General features: G+C 43.5%; 1 protein-coding gene across 1 annotated transcript in view; it reads left to right on the top strand.

The window, feature by feature from the left end:
* The window catches only part of LOC119849263 (disintegrin and metalloproteinase domain-containing protein 20-like), a 202,866-nt gene that overhangs the window by 177,925 nt on the left and 3,991 nt on the right, over positions 1–20,950 (top strand). Inside the window, exons 19-20 of the mRNA XM_043504014.1 lie at positions 6,278–6,395; positions 14,381–14,432. Coding sequence (XP_043359949.1) covers positions 6,278–6,395; positions 14,381–14,432 — 170 coding nt within the window. The remainder of the gene's footprint in view (positions 1–6,277; positions 6,396–14,380; positions 14,433–20,950) is intronic.

The following is a 20,950-nucleotide window of genomic DNA, read 5'->3' as shown; positions in this document are numbered from 1 at the left end:
CCACTGCTTCTTTTCTGGGTCTCTATCCTTCAACCAGAAAGAGACCTTCTACTTGTTCTTTTCTATACCAGCAGCAGTATTTCCCTCAGTCTTCTATTTATTTTTCCTTTAACCAAAGGCAACAGAAACTTTTCTTCATTTCATAGCCAGCATAAAAAGAGGTCTTTCAGTTCTAGACCTAAGGTGATGCAACTAGCTCCTCTTCTTCATCTTCAGAAAACATCAGACCTCAGATTTGATGTGAGGATCGAGAGTCATGGACCAATCAGCAAGGATCAGTCCCCTCTTTTATTTGGAGACAGGATAGCCCAATGCATTAACAAATGAAGGCTGATTACACTGGATGTATGGATACTAGAGAATATAGAGACAGGCTATGCCATTCAGTTAAAAAAACTGCCCCCTTTCAATTCCTCCACCCTTTCCTCTTGTGGAACCTGACTCACAAAGTTATTTTACTAATGGAACTTCACAAGCTGCTCTAGGTAGGAGCTGTAGAGGCTGTATCTGAACATCTCTTCCTGAAACAGAAAAAAAGATGGGATTCTTGGTCTGATTTTAGATTTCAGAAAATTGAACAAGTACATGTGGAAATTCTGGTTTCATATTTTAACCCTGGCCTCCATACTTTCCTCACTCACATTGATACCATGACTCCTGATTTCAAGAATGCTTATTTTCATTTTTATATCTGACCCAGTCATTGAAAATACCTGCATTTCGCTGTGGCAGGGTGCCATTTCCAGTACAAGGTACTCCTTTTAAGCCTATCATCTTCACTAAGAGTCTTTTCAAAGTGCATTTCTGTGTTACCTTGTTTTCTCAGGTTTCAGAGTAGCAGCCGTGTTAGTTTGTATTCACAAAAAGAAAAGGAGTACGTGTGGCACCTTAGAGACTAACAAATTTATTTGAGCATAAGCTTTTGTGAGCTACAGCTCACTTCGTCAGATGCATTCGGTGGAAAATACAGTGGGGAGATTTATATACACACACACACACAGAGAACATGAAACAATGGGTTTTGTTGTACACACTGTAAGGAGAGTGATCACTTAAGATGAGCTATTACCAGCAGGAAGGGGGGGGGGAAGGAGGAAAACCTTTTATGGTGATAATCAAGGTGGGCCATTTCCAGCAATTAACAAGAACGTCTGAGGAACAGTGGGGGATGGGGTGGGGGGGAGAAATAACATGGGGAAATCGTTTTACTTTGTGTAATGACCCATCCACTCCAGTCTCTATTCAAGCCTAAGTTAATTGTATCCAGTTTGCAAATTAATTCCAATTCAGCAGTCTCTCGTTGGAGTCTGTTTTTGAAGTTTTTTTGTCGAAGGATAGCCACTCTCAGGTCTGTAATTGAGTGACTGGAGAGATTGAAGTGTTCTCCAACTGGTTTTTGAAGGTTATAATTCTTGACATCTGATATGTGACCATTTATTCTTTTATGTAGAGACTGTCCAGTTTGACCAATGTACATGGCAGAGGTAGTAGGAAGAGTTTTTCCTCCAGAAGACAGTCTATAACAAGTGATTCTGCAAAATTGAGTCTGTCAATATTGGATCTTGTTCCTCATTCTCATGAGGTTGATGGCAACTTCCACTTATGTAACCCCCTTTGCTCATCTCAGAATGCACCCAGTGCAGCATTGGACGTCCCCAGTTTGCACACCCAGTCGGGACAGTCTTCATATGTTTGTCACCATTCTTTGGGATGTTCTGGATTCATTGCTGTGGTGGACAAAGAGATCAAATATTCTCAGAGGGCGTCCTATTCATTCACCCTTCACTGTTGGTTACAATAAAATCAAATACAACCAGTACTGGATGGGAGCCCCTTTAATTCAGTTTACAATCCAGGGTCACTGAACTTTTCAAGAAAAGAACTTTCACATCAGTGTCTTGGAAGTAAGAACCATCCGTTTGGGTCTCAGTTCGTTCCTCCCTCATGTACAAGAGAGTGTTGTACATGTGGCAATGAACAGTACAACTACTATGTATGTGAACAGACGGGGGGACATCATTCTTTCCAGTTATGTGCTAAAGCAGTCAGAATATGGGATTGGTGCATTCTTCAGGAGATCTATCCAGTGGCCCTACATTTAGCCTGGGAAAACAATGTGCTAGCAGACTGTCTCAGCAGGGACAGTTCTCAGATTCATGAGTGGTCCCTGAAGGATTGAGTAGGTAGCTTTCTATTGTATTTAAAGTAAATGTATTGTTGATTACTAAACAACCTTGGGTTCGTCTCCAACTCCCACAGTTTCAAGCTCAACAGAGTGAAATTGTATCTGGTGCTTTTCGCAAATTTGGAGGCTCTAGGAACACATGAAGTCCAAGGGTAATGACCACAGACACACAAGTACAAAGCCTTATCTTACGAGATGATACAAGCAGGCTGCAGATTCTTAAGGGGCAAGCTGCACTTGCTTACAGCTTGGAATCCCCAGGTGTTCCATTCACAGGCTAAAAATCCCTTTAGCCTGGGTCCAGCACTTCCCCTTAGTTCAGTCTTTGTTCCTCAGTTGTTTCCAGGAGTCATCTTGTGTGAGGAGCAAAGAACACCAGATGATGTCACTCCCCGCCTTATATAGCTTCTGCATATGGCAGGAACCTTTTGTTTCAAAGCTTAGTTCCCAGACCGGTCTGTGGAAAAACAGATGGAGTCTAGAGACATGTGGTTACATTGAATGTCTTTATAGAGTCATAGCAGCCATTACTCATAGGCTGTCTGTAGCATTCTCAAGAAGGCTTCCCAGGTGGGAGATAAGCTTCTTCTAAGGCCTATTGTTTTTTCCTAATAGCTCATTGCCCTGAATAGGCCCTTCCCCACCCAGCTATCTAGAATGAAAACCTCTTGTCTAGTGGGCATTCTTCAGTTGTAACTGCATTTTGAAATACAGATATTTAGTCAATATTCACAAATTCAGATACAAAAATGATATATGTATACAAACAGGATAATCATAGTCAGCAAATCATAACATTTTCAATGACATCTCACATAACTTATCTTGCATAAAATACATTATAATTATGTCATAATCATATCATAATAATATCACTGTGAATAATATGGGGTGCAGTGTCATAGGATGTTTCCTGATGGGGTTTCCTGTGAAGCCAGACCTTGGGTTTTTCCACTTTTACCCAACCAGGTAACCCTCTTTTATTTTGTAATTCTGACCACACCTAACATCTTATTCATATGCATGAAGATGTCAATCCTCTTTTCCTTTTCGGTACTTCCACACCCCATGAATATTGGGATGTGGCATTGGGGTGTGGTCAGGAGAGACATTCAAAGATGTTACAATCAGGTGTCTCATGGTCTTGTAAAATACTTTTTCCGTAACATCACATGTTTGCACATTTTATGCAGTAACCTTGTTACCTTGCTGGCATAGGGTTATTCCTAGGCCACCCACTCATGTCAAGCATTCTTAAGCCTGGCCTACTATGACTAAGATAAAATCTTAGAGGTCTCAGTCTATAGGCCAGTGGTGGGCCGCAGGGACGTGCTGGCTGCCGCTTCCCACAGCTCCCATTGGCCGGGAATAGCAAACCGCAGCCACTGGGAGCTGCGGGCAGCCATGTCTGAGGATGGTCAATGTAAACAAACTGTCTCGTGGCCCACCAGCAGATTAGCCTGACGGGCCACATGCAGCCCATGGGCCGCAGGTTGCCTTCCACTGCTATAGGCATTGTGTTTCAGCCATGCTTTACTTATATACTTAATACATACTCATCACTCCATGAGGGTGGCCATAGGCTTGGTGGGGCCCCTCACAATGAGTGTCATGAGCTTCCCATGCACCTTTTATTATAGAGGAGATGCCACTTGCTTCTCCGAGGCCATGCTACTGAGGAGAGCCACAGCCCTCCTTCATTGCAGCAGAACTCCTAAAGATCTTTGCCCAGGTGGACCTGCCTTGTGAGATCCTGACCAACCAGAACACGAATTTTATGTCCTGACTCCTCGGAGAGATTTGTGGCCTCTTGGGGATCAAAAGACTCCGGACATCCATATACCATCCGCAGACAGATGGTTTGATTGAGCAGTTCAACCCAATATTTAAAAGCATTCTCTGGAAGTTTCCACTGGAAGAACTTCACTGGTGGGAGCAGCTTCTTCCTCCCCATTACTTGCCGTTTGGGAGGTGCTGCAGGCCTCCACTAAATTTTCTCCATTTGAGCTGCTATGTAGCCGCCAGCCATGGGGATTGCTGGATCTCATGAGGGAGACATGGGAGCAGACACTGTCCCAGACTAAGGGTTTACTCCAATATGCAATACAGCTCCAAGAACTCCACATAAAACAAAGTCTCTGAGCCGTCCAAGGAGCCCAGATGAGAGGATATAATCAGGGCACACAAGTGCAGACCTTCAAACCAGGAGATCAGGTCCTTGTACTGCTCCCCTCCAAGGAGTCAAAATTGCTAGTTTGCTGGCAGGATCTGTATGAGGTGATCTGCCAGACAGGCCTTGTCAACTGTGAGGTCCAACGGCCCAACTAGAAAAAGAAGTGCCAGATTTACCACATTCATCTTCTGAAACCCTGGCACGAAAGGGAAGGGCTATTGATGATCCTCTACCCCCTGGAATCCAAACTGGGGCCACAGGCCATCATGGAAACAGAACCGGAGACACCCCTGCTCGGGGATACACTCTCAGAGGACCATCTGAAGCAAGCCCAGTGTCTCATTGAGACTTTGCCTAGGACTTTCACAGCCATGCCGGAGGAGACCACCCAGGTCTGCCACACCATCTGCACCAACCCCAGAGGGGTCGTCCATGGAACAACCCAGCCGCTCTCACGCAACAAGTAAGAAGTGGTGGAACAGGAAGTCCAAGCTATGTTGGAACTTGAGGTCATCGAGCGATCCTCCAGAAGTGGCGGAGCCCTATTGTGCTTGTCCCCAGGCTGGACAGTACCTGGAAGTTCTGTATCGACTTCTGGAGGGTCAATGTAATTTCCCAATTCGACGCATACCCAATGCCGCAGGTAGACAAGCTCCTTGACCACCTGGGAGAGGCACAGTATATTACTACCCTTGATTTAACAAAGTTACTTTAAGGTGAATAAATGTTCTTTCTCCTTCCACGCAGCTATTCCTAGCCTCTCCTCCAGCAACTTCAACACACTTTCATTCAATACCCCTCTCTCCTGCACAGATATGCAGTTACACACACACTGGTGCTGCTGACATCATGGAGATAGCTGGAGGCACCCAGAGACACGAGTTCAGGCTGTTGCTCTGTAGTGTATGTATCACCCAGAATTCTTTTCCCATGTGGTGCCTTGGGTGTTAGTGCCACTGCCTTAGAGAAGTGTTTTTCTGTCCATGGGATGATCACAGGGAAGAACCCTGTTTGGCCTATATACTCCTTCCATGCTTCCTGTGGGTCTGAATCTGCTCCCCAGAAGACAGTTGGTGCAAAAGGCAGTGGCTCGCCTATTGGCATATAACAGGAATGTTGTATGATCTGTCCAAGGTATCTGTTCATTTGTGGCTGCAGTTCTGGATGTTGGGTATGACGTTTAAAGCTCTGTCTAGCCTGGGATCCAGGTTTCAAGAGACTGCCTCTCTTACAGTGGCAGCTAACATTTGCTGGTGTGCTCTGGTTGAATTACCAGGGTCGGCAGAAGCAGAGCATTCTCATTTGAGAACACTTACATATTTGTAGATTGTGACCATGATCAAGGGGGATTGCTCAACCAAGCCTGTATCTCTATTACTTTTTCCTTGTGAATCAAACCCTCAAGATTCCTGATAGTTCTGTTGTTGTTTTTTCACTCCCTCTAATTTGTAAATATCCTTCTGTTACAGTAGTGCTGAAAAATGAACTCAATTCTAGGTGTGGTCACTCTAAACCCATATGGAATAGAAGTATTCTTTCCTTACTCCGTGATCTGATGCTTGTGCATACACAACCTGAAACTGCATTAGCTTTTTTTTTGTCAGATATATTGCATCATAATTCATGTGCAATATGCCAACCACACAGTGTGCCCACATTCTGCCAGCACATGGCATCCATGACTAGGGGGAATGCACAGCAGAAACAAGCAGCAATGCTGACATCTTTTGTGCAGACAAAACAAATTTGGAGGCCCTCTTTGCTACTATTGTTAATGTACATATGAGATAGCTGTATGTGTGTCTGAGGCATGCACACTTTATACAGGGACAAGCTTCTGTTTATATGGAAATGTTTGTTACAGATATGAGTAAGACCTAAGTGCAAACAAAGTGTAATGTTCTGTGTCTGTTTCCAAGTGTCCAATAGTGACATTGTCATCATTATGGGAATAGCAATTGGAAGCATACTTCTTCTTCTTCTGCTTCTCAGCATTGCTGTGCATAAAAGAACTCAAATTGCTCAGTTCTTTAGCAGGTAAGTAAAATTCCATTCATATTTACAATATATGATAAGATTATGACACTTTTACTTATTTCTAATCAAAGCTCCCCCAGTGTTACATTTGGCTGTAAACTTGCCAAGCATTGCTGGTCACCTGCAAAAGCACCTCTGTTACACTTCCTAACTGGTCCATTATTAGCCTAGAGTGCTGTCACAGATCTGATTGGGCTCCCCACTGCCGAACACTCACCAAAATTTAATTTAGTCAGAAAATGCCAGTTAGGCAGAATAAAATGTTTAATCAAATCTAGTACAGATTCAACTAAACCTTCATCAATCCACATCTTCCCCCAGTGCCAGGGGATGGGGAAGGTGTGCTTTATCTTCCCACCTTTCCCGTAGCTCCAGAGGGACAGATAGTCTCTGCATCGGAAGCTCTGCCTCCCCACTTTCCCAACTGGCTCTAGGGGACAGACAGGCAGAGCACCAGGATAGCACCTTACTTGCTCTGGGAACTTGAGGGGATTGGCAGGGAAACAGAGCGAAGGGGCTCTCTGCCTCTCCAGCAGCAGGGCTGGAGGCCTCTTCTCAATTTATTGTGAAATTGACTTGAACCTTCCTTGAGGGTAGCTGGGAAGCTAAAAAGTTATGTTTTGGTTGTCCCAAAGTGGAATTTTTCTTCCAAGTCCTTTCTTCAATTTTTTTTATTGTTTTGACATTTTGTCCAGTTTTGGGATTAAATATCCTCAAAACCATGCAAGTTTTAGCAGAAAGAGACTCCCTCATACACTTCCTCTTTTTGCCCACTTCTAATCCACACATTGAATCCCACGTGCCCTTTGCTTGCTGGAACAGGGTTGAGTTAGGCACTGTTCCTGGCTTTGTGCCTCTGGCCACACACTCCTGGAGCAGACCTCAAGTAGGAGACCCCTCTTGGCAGCGGTGACCTCTGCAGTCTAAATGCCTAGGTCCTAAAATTAGTGTTGTCTCCCCAACAGCTTTAGCACATTCCCCAGAATCCCACCGAAGGTGTGAGCCTTCTGGTGTACAGTTTACCTTTTCAGGGGTACCTCTATTGAAAGCCAAGAGACATACACAGACTTCCCATTAGTGATGGGCATGCTAGCTATCTCCACTGCCTTTCTAGGTGCCAAATCTGTATTGGTTTTGGGATCAGGTCTAGGAAGAACAGCTAGATGACACTTACAGTGGGTACTCCCTGTGATCCTCATCAGACCCAGGCCCTGCACAATCCCCATATACAACAGTCTTTGGCAACTGAAGTGCCCTGTTAACTTCCACTGCAGCCTATTCTCCTGATAGGCCTTCTTGGGAAGAGACCATGGGAGACTCCTCTAAGGCTTCAAATAAGTTGTTTTCCAATTATCCTCTGAGAGTTGTCAGCACCAACAGACCTAGATCACTTCAGAGAATTGATGGCCAAAAAAGAAGAGTTGTTGAGGCTCCAAGCTCCTTCAGTATTGAGTGCCCAGTGCCATCTAAAAAAAGGCTTCCAGTAGCTCTAAGTCTCCTGGTACCCAGTACTGCTGGGAACCACCGACTGACCCATGCCGGGTGTCCAGTACCAAAGAAACCATACAAGAGACACTCTGATGTTTCAAAAGTCTCAGTACTGACCTCTGCACCTTCCACACCATCCATGGCCTCTGCATCACAGAAAACTACTGTGAAGTCAGATCACCAGACGCCCACAAAGACCAGAGTAGCACTGGTACTTACCCCTCTTGGCTTAGACTCTAACTAACTAGTCTAACTAGTGGATGGGTCATTACACAAAGTAAAACTATTTCCCCATGTTATTTCTCCCCCCCACCACGCCACCCCCCCTACTGTTCCTCAGACGTTCTTGTCAAGTGCTGGATTCACTGACAGCCAGGGTCTACCTCCCCACCGGCAGATTCATTACATTAGCATATCTAGTTAGGACCGTTCAGGGGAGTCCATGAACCTCAGTAAGGAACTGTGTACAGCTCCTGGGTCATATGGCAGCCTGCACCTTCGTGACTGATCATGCAAGACTATGCATCCACTGCTTCCAGAGCTGGCTCAGAATGACCTGTTTTCTGAGCAGGCAAGTCATGTTTTCCCTCCCCATGAAGAATTCCCTAATCTGATAAAAAAAAAATCAATTCAATGTCTGTGCTGGTATTCATTCTCCCACCTCCAACAACAACCTTCACAATGGATACATCTCTCTTGAGATAGTGAGTTCACCTCAATACTCTCACAACTCAGGGTAGATGGTCACCTCAGGAAACCAATCTCCACATCTACCTTTTGGAAGTTAGGGCAGTCAGGAATGCTTGCCTTCATTTCTCACCTCTCAATGGGGCAAATCAGTTAGATCATGATGGACAATATGGTCTGCATATTCTACATCAATAAAGAGGAAGAAATAATTACTCAAAAATGTTCCAGTATCTGAGATATTGTAGGGCTGCTACATGGGCTCCATTACATACATTTTCTAAGCACTATGCCTTGATCCATGCCACCTGATCCAATGTAGTAATGAGATACTATTGTCAGTTCTGGGCTTAGTTCCAAAGCTCCCTCCTCCTTCTAAGGATACAACTCAGGAGCCACCCAAAGTGGAGCACCTATAGAGATGCTACTTGAAGAAAAGGTTTCTCAACTTATGCCATAACTGCAGTTCTTAGAGATGTGTCCCCCTGTGGGTGCTCCACTATATTCCCTTCTCCTCTACTTCAGCCTGTTCTCAGTAGGCTGTTTGGATGGAGAAGAAACAGAGTGCAGTTCTCCCGTATAGCTGCATATCTCCTCAGTGTGCAGCACAAGAGTGCCTAGTATGCACATGCAGGCTGAATGGACACTGCTAATTGAAAATCTCCGATTGAAGGCTCAAGAGGCGTATGTGCACCTGACGTGGACTAACCTATTCTTCTGCAGGAGGTAGTCAGTCACTCCTCTAAACAGAAGCAAAAGAACTTGCACCTTCAGCAAGAAAAGGGAAAGGGGTTTATTCAAGGTTCTTCCTTGTCCTGAAAAGACAGGGACCCATCTTGGACTGCAAGGAACTGAAAAATTTATCTGCAACCTGAAGTTCAGAATGGTGACCTTGTTGCATATTATGCCTTCTCTAAATCCAGGAAATTGGTTCATGGTCCTTGATCTTAGAGATGTCTACTTCCATGTGAATACTCAACCAGCACACATGAGATTCCTAAGGTTCATGACCAGCCAGCAACACTACCAGTATCAGATCCTTTCCTTTGGACTCTTGGCAGTACTGAGAGTTTTCATTGAGGTACTGTAGGTGTGGAAGTTTACTTTAACCAACACAGATGGTGATGTACCTTTACTTGGACAATTGGCTTTTAAAGAGACAATCTTACCAGGAAACACAGGAAGCAACCACCATGCTTCTAGACCTTGTCAGAAGGCTCAGTCTCAAGATGAACCTGGGAAAGTCCACCTGCAGCATGCAGATAATTTATCAGAATGTGGGTGGACAGTGTGAGGACAAGGGCATGCTTACAGATTCATAAATTCCAAAGCCAGAAGAGACCATTTTGATCATCTAGTCTGACCTCATGTATAATACAGGCCATAGAACTTCCCCAAAATAATTCCTAGAACAGATCTTTTAGAAAAACATCCAATTTTGATTTTAAAATTGCCAGTGTTGGAGAATTCATTGTGACCCTTGATAAATTGTTCCAATGATTAATTACCCTCACAGTTAAAAATGTATGCCTTATTTCCAGTCTAAATTTGTCCAGCTCTAACTTCCAGCCATTGGATCTTGTTTTACCTTTTTGTGCTAGATTGAAGAGCTCATTATTAAATATCTATTCCCCGTGTAGATACTTATACATTGAAATCAACTCACCACGTTACCTTCTCTTTGTTAAACTAAATAGTTTGAGCTTCGAGTCTATCACTATGAGACATATTTTTCTAATCCTTTAATCATTCTTTTGGTTCTTCTCTGAGCCCTCTCCAATTTATCAATAGCCTTCTTAAATTGTGGGTACCAGAACTGCACATAGTATTCCAGCAGCAGTAGAAGCTAAATAATCTCTCTACTCTTTCTCAAGATCCCCCTGATTATGCATCCCAAGATCCCATTAGCACTTTTGGCCACAGCATTACACTGGGAGCTTATTTTCATCTGATTATACACCATGACCCCCAAATCTTTCTCATAGATTCATAAACTCATAGATATTAAGGTCAAAAGGGACCATTATGATCATTTAGTCTGACCTCCTGCACAACGCAGGCCACAGAATCTCACCCACCCACTCCTGCAATAAACCTCTTACTTATGTCTGAGCTATTGAAGTCCTCAAATCATACTTTAAAGCTTTTTTCACAGCCATATCACATTGGTGGCTCATGGTCATCCTGTGGTCAACCAATACTCCAACTCTCCTCCTCTGTTACTTCTAATTGATGCATCCCCATCTTATAATTAAAATTCTTGTTATTAATCCCTAAATGCATAACCTTACACTTCTCACTATTAAATTTCATCCTATTACTATTACTCCAGTTTACAACATCATCCAGATCCTCCTGTATGATATCCCAGTCCTTCTCTAAATTGGCAATACCTCCCAGCTTTGTATCATCCGCAAACTTTATTAGCACACTCCCACTTTTTGTGCCAAGGTCAGTAATAAAAAGATTAAATAAGATTGGTCCCCAAACCAATCCCTGGGGAACTCCACTGGTAACCTCCCTCCAGCACCTTTCAGTATGACCCGCTGTAGTCTCCCCTTTAACCAATTCCTTATCCACCTTTCAATTTTCATATTGATCCCCATCTTTTCCAATTTAACTAATAATTCCCCATGTGGCACCATATCAAATGCCTTACTGAAATCTAGGTAAATTAGATCCACTGTGTTTCCTTTGTCTAAAAAAATCTGTTACTTTCTCAAAGAAGGAGATCAGATTGGTTTGGCACGATCTACCTTTTGTAAAACCATGTTGTATTTTGTCCCATTTACCATTGACCTCAATGTCCTTAACTACTTTCTCCTTCAAATTTTTTTCCAAGACCTTGCATACTACAGATGTCAAACTAACAGGCCTGTAGTTACCTGGATCACTTTTTTTTTCCTTTCTTAAAAATAGGAACTATGTTAGCAATTCTCCATATCAGCCGCTCCATTATCATTCCTGGGATCAACATCAAGTTGACAGGCCTATAATTAAGCCTATCCTGTTCACCCTTTTTTAAAATTGGCACATTTGCTTTCTTCCAGTATTCTGCAACTTCCCCAGTGCTCCAAAACGTATTAAGAATCAACATTAACAATCCTGCAAGCTCCTCAGCTAGCTTTTTTAGAACTCTTGGACAGAAGTTAGCTGGACCTGCTGATTTTAAAATGGCTTACTTTAGTAGCTTCAGTTTAACATCTTCCATAGATAGTGGTGGAATGGAAAGAGGTTGTTATCACTGTAGCAAAGTGGAGTTGCCTCCTTCTGATACAGACAGGGAGGACCCACTCCCCACCTCCTGGTGGAGCCAGGCCAGGCCCACCGCTTGCACTAGAAGCAGAGGGGAGGAACAGGAAGTATAAGAGGTGGAGCCTCCAGCACAGTTGTGGGAGAGCCAGGGAAAGAGTCAGGCGCTGCTGCCTTGCTGCTTGCCTATGAACTAGGGACTGAGCTGTGTCAACCCCTGCCTCTGGAGGAATATCCGGGGGAGCTGCCACCTGACGAATATCTGGAGGAGCTGCCACTCGGTGAATACCATGAGGAGCTGTTGGAACTGCTGGCTGCCGAGTACCTCGAGGACCCATGAGCGATAAAGCCCTGTGACCATGTAGGGACAGGAAGTAGCCCAGGGAAACCAGGCACTAGTCTGGTTGCGTCTGCTGAAGCCACAGTCAGCGTTTTTCAGCAGGATCCCAGTTGACCCAGTGGTGGGATTTCCCACCACTGTTAGGGCCCTGGGGTGGGACTGGTGGAGTAGGCTGCCCATCCCATCCTTGGGGTGGCAGCCTACCCACCTTAGGTCGGATAGCCTGCATTTGTTTGCTGTCTTCCCCAGTCTGGAGCCTGACTGTCTGCCATCTGCTATAGACTATTTTTGCTCTGCCCCACCAAGAGGGCTTGAGCCTGACTACTTAGTATTGCTTGGCCCTGCCCAGAGGGCTGAGCCTGGCTGTGTTTGCTGCCTGCCCTAGCCAGCGGGCTGGCTACAGACTCTTCACTAATTTACAGTCTAATCCCCTGTTGATCGGCCCTTAGCCATTAGGTGGTGTAGCGAGGCAGAGGGCCTTCCTCTGATGCAAACAAGGAGGAACGACTCTAAGCTTCTAAAATCACCATATGATGACACTGTAGATCTGTTTTTACCTCTATATAGAACAGAGATATTTTTTGCACATCTGCCTTTTCTGTCTTATTATTGATAATCTACCTTTTCCATTTAGTAATGGACCAATACCATTGTCAGAATTATTTTTGTTCCAAATGTATTTAAAAAACTCTTTCTTATTGACTTTACCCCTGTTGGTCATAGATTTTTGCTTGTGTCCCTTTGCTTGCCTTATCAATTTTCAAATATTCCTAACTTCTGATTTATATTCTTTACTCTCAACTTCCTCTTTCTTCCATTTGTTATATATTATTTTGTTATTTATTACAGCTGTTTTCACTTCCTCTCTAAATTAGAATGGATATTTTAACCAGCACTGCCTTCTTCCTTGATTGTGGCTTTTGGGGTATCTAGTAAGGTATTCTTAAATAGTTCCCAATTATCATTCACATTTTTCTGATTAAATTCTTCCATCCAGCTGATTTGGCTCATAATTGTTTTCAGATTTGTGAATTGGCTCTATTAAAGCACCAAGTGTATATATTACTGATCTGACTTTATTCTGCTTTCATATTATAAATGGGATCAAGTCATGATCTTGTACCTTACCTGCCATTATTTTTTAGTTCTCTGATCAGTTCCTCTTTGGCTGTTAGGACAAGGTCTAATATAAAAATCCCCCCTGTTAGCTGCAACACTTTTGAGTTAGGAAATTGTCAGTGATTCTGTTTAGAAATTCGAAGAATGTTTTAATACTGGCAGCATGAGAATTCTGCCATATGTCACACAGAAGATAACTTCCTCTCTATTGTCAGACTCAGACAGGAAATCTGGATGACCCTCAGAATGTCAGTGTGATGCTGCCTGGCCTTTTTAGGTGCTTGCAGCGGTATGACCTATGTTGACCCTGTTTTCAAGGCTCCAGCTGAGATGGGTACAAGTTTTGTTATGGACTGTATACATGCCAAGCAAACATGCTCTCTATTTATTAGTCATGGTCCCCAAGAGGGTCTTAGCCTCCCATATTTGGTGGGAGGACAGAGGAAACTGTGTGTGTGATGGGGAGATGTGCCTTACAGAAGTCTCTGGATATTACATCATGAAGACTCCAAATGGGTTTCTGGTACATTCTAGAGAGACTAGCTTTGCTGGTCATCAGAATGCACTTATTTTACTTTGTTCAGGACCTATTATAATAGCATCATGACTACAGATTTAATAAGAAACTTGTGTGTGAGTGTAGGAGTATCTTACCTGATCTAGCATTGGGTGCTTTAGCTGCCGCAGTTTCCCTTCTGCCTCCAGTCTTCCACAGCTGGTAGGCTGCTCTGGTGCTTTGAGTGGGTTTATTGGCATTTTTCCCTCTGGCCAAACCTAAATTTAGCATCAATCCACTTTCAGGGATCAAAGGTTATACCAAGTGCTATGGAAAACCTGGAGTAAGGAATTCCAGAGAGATGGAGGCTGGCAGGAGCCAACATTTGCACACTGATGCCAGTTACTTAAGATGAAAGAGCAATCCATTCAGCTAGACTGGTTTAATCTGAAATGCCGAAACATGATTAATTAAACATTCTCTCATATAACACAGCTGGTTTGATAGATGTTAGAAGCATCTTCTCAAAACCATGCATAATAATTACAGTTTCAGCTTGTTCACAAACTGTATTGTCTAAACAGCATGTGGTTTGTATTGTAGGCCCTCCAGAAAAAGACAGACAGCACAAGGTAGATCTGATGCTGCAGACACAGTAAGTGTTTTTCACATAGCTCACTTTAGTTACTCTTTAATATGTGAAGAGCACATGAGCATTTTCTAGTCTGGAAGCTCGTCAAACTTCTCTTTCTTTTTTTCAATTTGAAAAATGATCATGCAGATCTGAAAATAATAAAGCCAGAATATGACAGGAGGAGCACCAGTATTGCAACTATTATAGATAAGGTTCCCAAAGCCATTCCATCTTAATCTTTTATTTTTAGCTCCTTGTAGCTTTCCAAAACATTCACCTTTGGGGGTGAATTTTTTGAAGCCCATGGGTTGCTTTTATTTTGGTTGGTTAGGTTTTGTTTTGTTTTTTTAATTGTAAGCAAAAAAGTCATTGAGCTATTTTACAAACAAGGAGATTTGGAAACACATTTTCCCAATGCAAAAAAAAAATCTGCAAGCTTTCTCTCAGTTATAGCACAGGAACATTTTGGGATAGCAAGTTGATATTTGGCAGGAAAAAAGCCCTCTTTATACATCCCAGGACTGTATTAGCCATTTTGACCACATGTTTAGCTAATTATCCATGAAGACCACCAAATCTTCTTCAGAATCACTGCTTCTCAGGATAGAGTCCCCCATTCTGTAAATATAGCCTACGTTCTTTGTTTCTAGATATATACATTTTATATTTAGCCATATTAAAAATGCATGTTGTTTACTTGTGCCCATTTTACCAAATGGCCCAGATCATTCTGTATCAGTGACCTGTCCTCTTTGTTATTTACTATTCCGCCAATGTTTTGTTTGATCTGTCAACTTTATCAGTGATGATTTTATGTTTTCTTCCAGGTCATTAATAAAAATGTTAAATTAGGGCCAAGAACTGATCCCTGTGGGACCCCACTAGAAACACACCCAGGCCCGCTGAAAGCAGTTCCGGGTGCCAGGGCCAGGGCCAACCCTGAGGGGACGGGTACCCGGGTGGAAATGACGATTTGTCACTTCCAGGATGCTGTTACTTCCCAGATCGACTGCACCGGCCCGCACGGGGCCCCCCAAAGCGCTGAACTAGGAGCAGTCGTGCGCACCTGTAGGAGCCCTGCAGCCCACAGCAGTGGTGGCAGCCAGGACCCCTTTTAAATCCCCCAGTCCCCTGGGCAATTGCCTCCTTGCCCTCCCCTGTCGGCGGGCCTGAACACACCCATCTGATGATTCCCCATTTACAATTACTTTTTGAGACCTAATAATTAGGCATCTTTTAATCCATTTAATATGTGTCATGTTAATTTTATATCTTTCTAGATTTTAAATCAAAATAGCCACATTTCAGGGCAACTGCACCTGTATTTCCCACTCATGGGTTGGCAAAGGCACCTATTGTAGGCTTCTGGCTTTTCAAACATCATATCTCTTGAACAGAGACCTACATCTCTCTTTCTCCTGAACAGGGTTTTTTCAAGCTGCACTGTTCCCTGCCTACACTGTGAGTTTCCCAGCAAACCAGATGGCCTAAACTGACCTGTGTCTGCATTTTTTTTTTCTCCTCAGAGGCTATGAACAGTTGTAATTGCCCACAGTTCTAAGTTACCACACAGCCCTTTCTAAACAAGCACATTATTCTTAAGGTGAAAGCATTAAAAACACAGATTAAAATACAAGAATTTACACGCATGCTAAAAAGCTTACCAGATGTCACCCCACTCCAACTCCACCCCAATGGCAGGTATCAGTTCTTCCAAAGCTTCCCCACACCCACTGGGGACAAAAGGTCCTGAGCATTTTCTGGATCAGAAAGAAGGCCCTGAGTGAGTTTAAACTCAGGCTGTTTATCCAAAAGTACTTTCTTTGTCTGTTGGCCTCTGGATAATCCAGTTTGAACTAGTATATGTAAGCATCACCCAGGGAGATGTACTTCTCTGGAAGTGTTACAATCTGAGTGAATTTACCTAATCACCCATCTTCCTCTCCACCCCCCATTTTTCTTAATTCCAGGAGGAACTGTAATTATCTTTCCTATGGCATTACTTATAGTCCCTGTTCCACAATGGTACATACACTTAATACAAAAAGAAAAGGAGTACTTGTGGCACCTTAGAGACTAACAAATTTATTAGAGCATAAGCTTTCGTGAGCTACAGTTCACTGCATCCAATGAAGTGAGCTGTAGCTCACGAAAGCTTATGCTCTAAAAATTTGTTAGTCTCTAAGGTGCCACAAGTACTCCTTTTCTTTTTGCGAATACAGACTAACACGGCTGCTACTCTGACACTTAATACAGTAAGATCTCCCAAAGATTGAGCAGGAAATGCCATATCTGTTACAAAAATATCATGTGGTACCAGATCAAATGCCTTACAGAAGTCTCTGGATATTACATCAACACTATTAGATTTATCCATCATGTTTACTGTTTTTAAATATTGGCATAACATTAGCTTTCTTCCAGTCTTCTGGAATTTCCTCTGTGTTCCAAGACTTATTGGAAATCAACATTAATGGTCCAGCAAGCTCCTCACCCAGCTCTTTTAAAATTCTTGAGTGCAAGTTATCCAGACCTGCTTGTTTAAAAATATCTAACTTGAGTAGCTGCTGTTTAACATCCTTCAGAGATACAGTGTAGTGCGAGGAGTATTTCCTTTGAAATGACTAGTCATCATCCGTTTTATTTTTACCCTGTATAGAACAGAAATATTTATGAACACTTCTGCCTTTTCTGCATTATTATTGATAGTTCTACCATTTCATCTAGTAATGAACCAATGTGATGATTAAAATTATTTTTGTTGCTAATATACTTTAAAAACTCCTTCTCAATGTCCTTAACTCTGCAATTTCTAATTGTGTCCCTTTGCTTCCATTATCAAGTTTCAACAATTTCTAGCTTCTGATTTATATTCATTACTTTCAACTTCTCTTATATTATTTTTCACAGCTGCCTTCACTTCCCCTCTAAGCCAGATTGTTTTTTTTAAACCAAAACAGTCTTCGTCGTTTGTGAGCTTGTGGCTTTTGGGACATTTAAAGTGTTCTTAAACAGTTCCCAATTATCATTCATATTTTTCTGATTACATTCTTCCTCCCAACTGCTTTGGCTTACAATTGTTTTCAGCTTTGTGAAATTAGACCTTTTAAAGCATCAAATATATATCTATCACTGGTCTGTATTTTATTCTGTTTGCACATTATAAAGGTGACCAAGTCATGATCTCTTGCACTTTAGCATTAATTTTGAGTTCTGTGATCAGTTCCTCTTTATTGGTCAAGATGAGGTCTAATAAAAAACTTCCCCATGCTGAATGCAACACTCTGAGTTAGGAAATGGTCATCTATATAATATTTAGAAATTCCAAGGATGTTTTAGTAGTGGACGCATGATAATTCTAGCATTTGTCACTCAAACTGAAGTGTTAAGGTTGCATGACTAAATACTCAAAAGTCAGATGATGCCAAAGTTAAAATTGCAACCACAACCTTAACTTTGCCCAGTTGTGAGTACACTTTTATTATACATTACTTAATTACATGGTTTTATATTATTTTTCTAATAATTTAATATATTAATCACATGGTTGCAACTTTACATATGCATGTAGCATATTTTAGTCAGGGTCCAATCAATGTTCCCTCTAATTTTTGACAGGCCATGTGCGCAAAAAATTTCTTCTGTGCAAATTTTTGACAGGCTGTGTGCGCAAAAAAATTCTTCTATGAAAACTGTTATGCTTCTGTGCAAATTTTTTTTGCACGCGGTGTTTCACCGTGTACGCGGGGTGTAGGATCTGTGTGCGTGTGCGTGCACACACACACGCGCACACACACACACACAGCTTAGAGGGAAGAGTAGGTCCAATGTAATCCATGATTCTGTAAGTGTGGAATTTGCCAAGGAGCTCCTGCTCCAGGTGCTAAGATTAGTTTCTAAAATTCTGTTCTCACACATAAAAAGAAATCCATTGGTCAGGGGTCTGACCCACCAAAATATCTGAAACTGTTGTTTTGTCCAAATTGCTCTCTACATTAATTTGGAACTGCCACACAGCTCGGTTTGCTGCTTCTATGACAGAACACACAGCCTCTCAGCAAAAGAGGAAGGGGAGAAATATAGGCCATCCACTCTGCACCCACAGTAGTCTTTCTACACCTTCACCTCCTCTTTAACCTTTCCTTCATCTTCAAGGGGTCCCTGTGGGTGCTCCACATTAGATGAATGTGCTTTCCTCCTCTTGGATTGGAGAATTTCAGGAGCAGTCTCCCCATCTCGCACCGCTCCTGGTGGCTACATAGCGCTTTGCGACCAAACCTTCCTAGGTTCCTTCTCCACCACAGAGAGCATATCTGAACTCCAAAGTAGAGGGGAGGAGGGAGGGACATCCATCTTGAAGAAACTCAGTTACTGCACAAGGTGAGTAACCTTCTCTTCTTCTTCTTCTTTGAGGAGTGTCCCTAGGGGTGCTCCATTTTAGGTGACTGTAGAGCACTGCCCCTCATTGGAAGGATGGGACTTCAGAGTTGGATCTGCAAGTGATAAGACAGTGAGTCCTAACAGAGCATCTGAAATCAAGCTGTTTTTTTTATTAGACCTCATCTGGTGGTTGTCTGAATGGGTGAGAAGTAAATGTCCCCTTCCTCCTCATCATTATCCTCACTGGAAAAAGGAGGAGTCAATTTGGATGGTGGTGTAGATTGGAACAGTACCAAGTGTGCCAGAGTAACATCACTACCAAGAAGGGGAGATTCCAGTGTTGCAGAGACTAACAGGTCTTTGTGGAAAAGAAATTGTAGAACTGTGACCGGGTGCGACTCATCACTGCGACACCTCCTGCTGGCTGTCCTGGGGATTCGCTCTGTTTGCCAGCGTGCCCTCTCCTAGTTGTGCCTCGCTGCTGTCACTTGAGCTTCTGGACCTGTGTTGCACCAAGGACCATGGCATCCTCTTTAGGACACAGCCCTCTGGCTGTGCCACACTCTGTGCTCCCCCCTTCCAGGGGAATGTTGCAGTCCCTTAGTCCAGCCACTTCCTCAGTAGCAAATTGTGGGGTGGGGGGTAACCCTGGCCCGCCCACTATTCTGGGTCCTAGCCCAGGGACCCTGTAGATGGCCGCTGCTTGCAGCACCCCCTTTGACTCCTCAGTAGGTTTTCCTGGGCCACTTCCCTGTGGCCCCAGCACCCTCTTTGCCCTTGCCTGAGGGCCTCAGCCTGCAAATCCCTGCAACCTGCCAGGAGCTGCCTTTAGCTCCCCAGGTCTCTGCCTGCAGCACTGCTCTGTCCATTGTGCTTGCTGCCTTCAGCTTCCAAGGCAGCCAGTTGACCTCTCTCCTCAAGCTCCAGGGAGTGACTCTGCTCTGTAGCCTTTCTTATATGGTGCTCTGCTCCCTATCCCTTCTTATATGGGCAAGCCCAGCCCTGACTGGCTGCTCCTTTAAGCCCTTCTGTGATTGGCTTCTTCCTGCGCAGCCTCCCTAGGGCTCTAATAACCCCTTATGAGCCAGTGTGGGGCAGACACCCCATCACAAGAAATTTGAGTATTGGTACTGCAGAGGTTGTTGGTGGTGGTGCCACTAAAGTTGTGGAGGTTGTTGGTACCAATGTGGCTGTGCTATGCACAGGGTGACCGGTAGGTGGCCCCATAGAATGCAGTGATACTAAGCTGCCTGGTGCTGCATGTTCAAGCGGCTCTGTGGGTACCATGGATGAGGAAGGAAGCTTCTCTTTGCCATTCCTCTCAGAGCCCATCCACTTAGGGTCTCTGGTTTCTGCAGTATCAGCGATACCAGAGGATCCCACTGACTCATAGGTGCTCAGCAGCACCATGGTCCATACCAAGAGTGTCAAATGAACTAGTGATAGTTTCTTTTTAGCTGATTCCCTGGAAGGGGAGGTTTTTGCTCACTTTTTAACTACCTTTTTTGAGGACAGCGATTTCCTCTGTGAGGATGACAAGGAATGTCTGTTGGAAGCTGTTACTGGGGTTGGCAGAGACCAGTATCTGGGGGAGGGGGAGGGTCCGTGGTCCAGGGTCGGAAGCCGGGAGCAGTGACTTTTCCATAAGGATATGTTTCAACTTGAGCTTCCTTGCTTTTCTGGTGCGAGACTTGAGATTGTGTCAATGGGGGCACTTCTGAGGTATGTGTATCTCACCCAGACAACAGATACATTGAGAGTGCCCGTAACTCCTGGCAAGAAAGGCATTTAAACCCTGGGGATCTGGGCATGCCCCATAAGTAGCATTTTCCCAGGTGAAGGAAGTTAAAGGTACACTACACTACAAGGGTGAACGGAATCTTAACTAATAATAATTTAAAAAGAAAATTGAAAGAAAATAAATGGGGAGAGAGGAGGATAGCTATAGCTAACTAACGCTACTCTAAAACTATACTAACACTAACTCCAAGAGGTAAATGTGAAGCAAGCAAAGAGGTGCAGCCATGGCTCTGCCATAGCCAAGCAGAGACTCTTGAAATTGATTTCTGGGTGCATTCATCTTTGCTACCACTGACATGATCTGCTTGGGGGCTCACCAGGGGCTCAAACACACTCTACCTGATTGCTCTCCACTTTGA

This window comes from Dermochelys coriacea, chromosome 1 (genome assembly GCF_009764565.3).
Source record: "Dermochelys coriacea isolate rDerCor1 chromosome 1, rDerCor1.pri.v4, whole genome shotgun sequence".
Taxonomy (NCBI): Eukaryota; Metazoa; Chordata; order Testudines; family Dermochelyidae; genus Dermochelys; species Dermochelys coriacea.
Note: the sequence above shows the minus strand (reverse complement) of the source record. Positions and strands in the feature narration are given on the sequence as shown.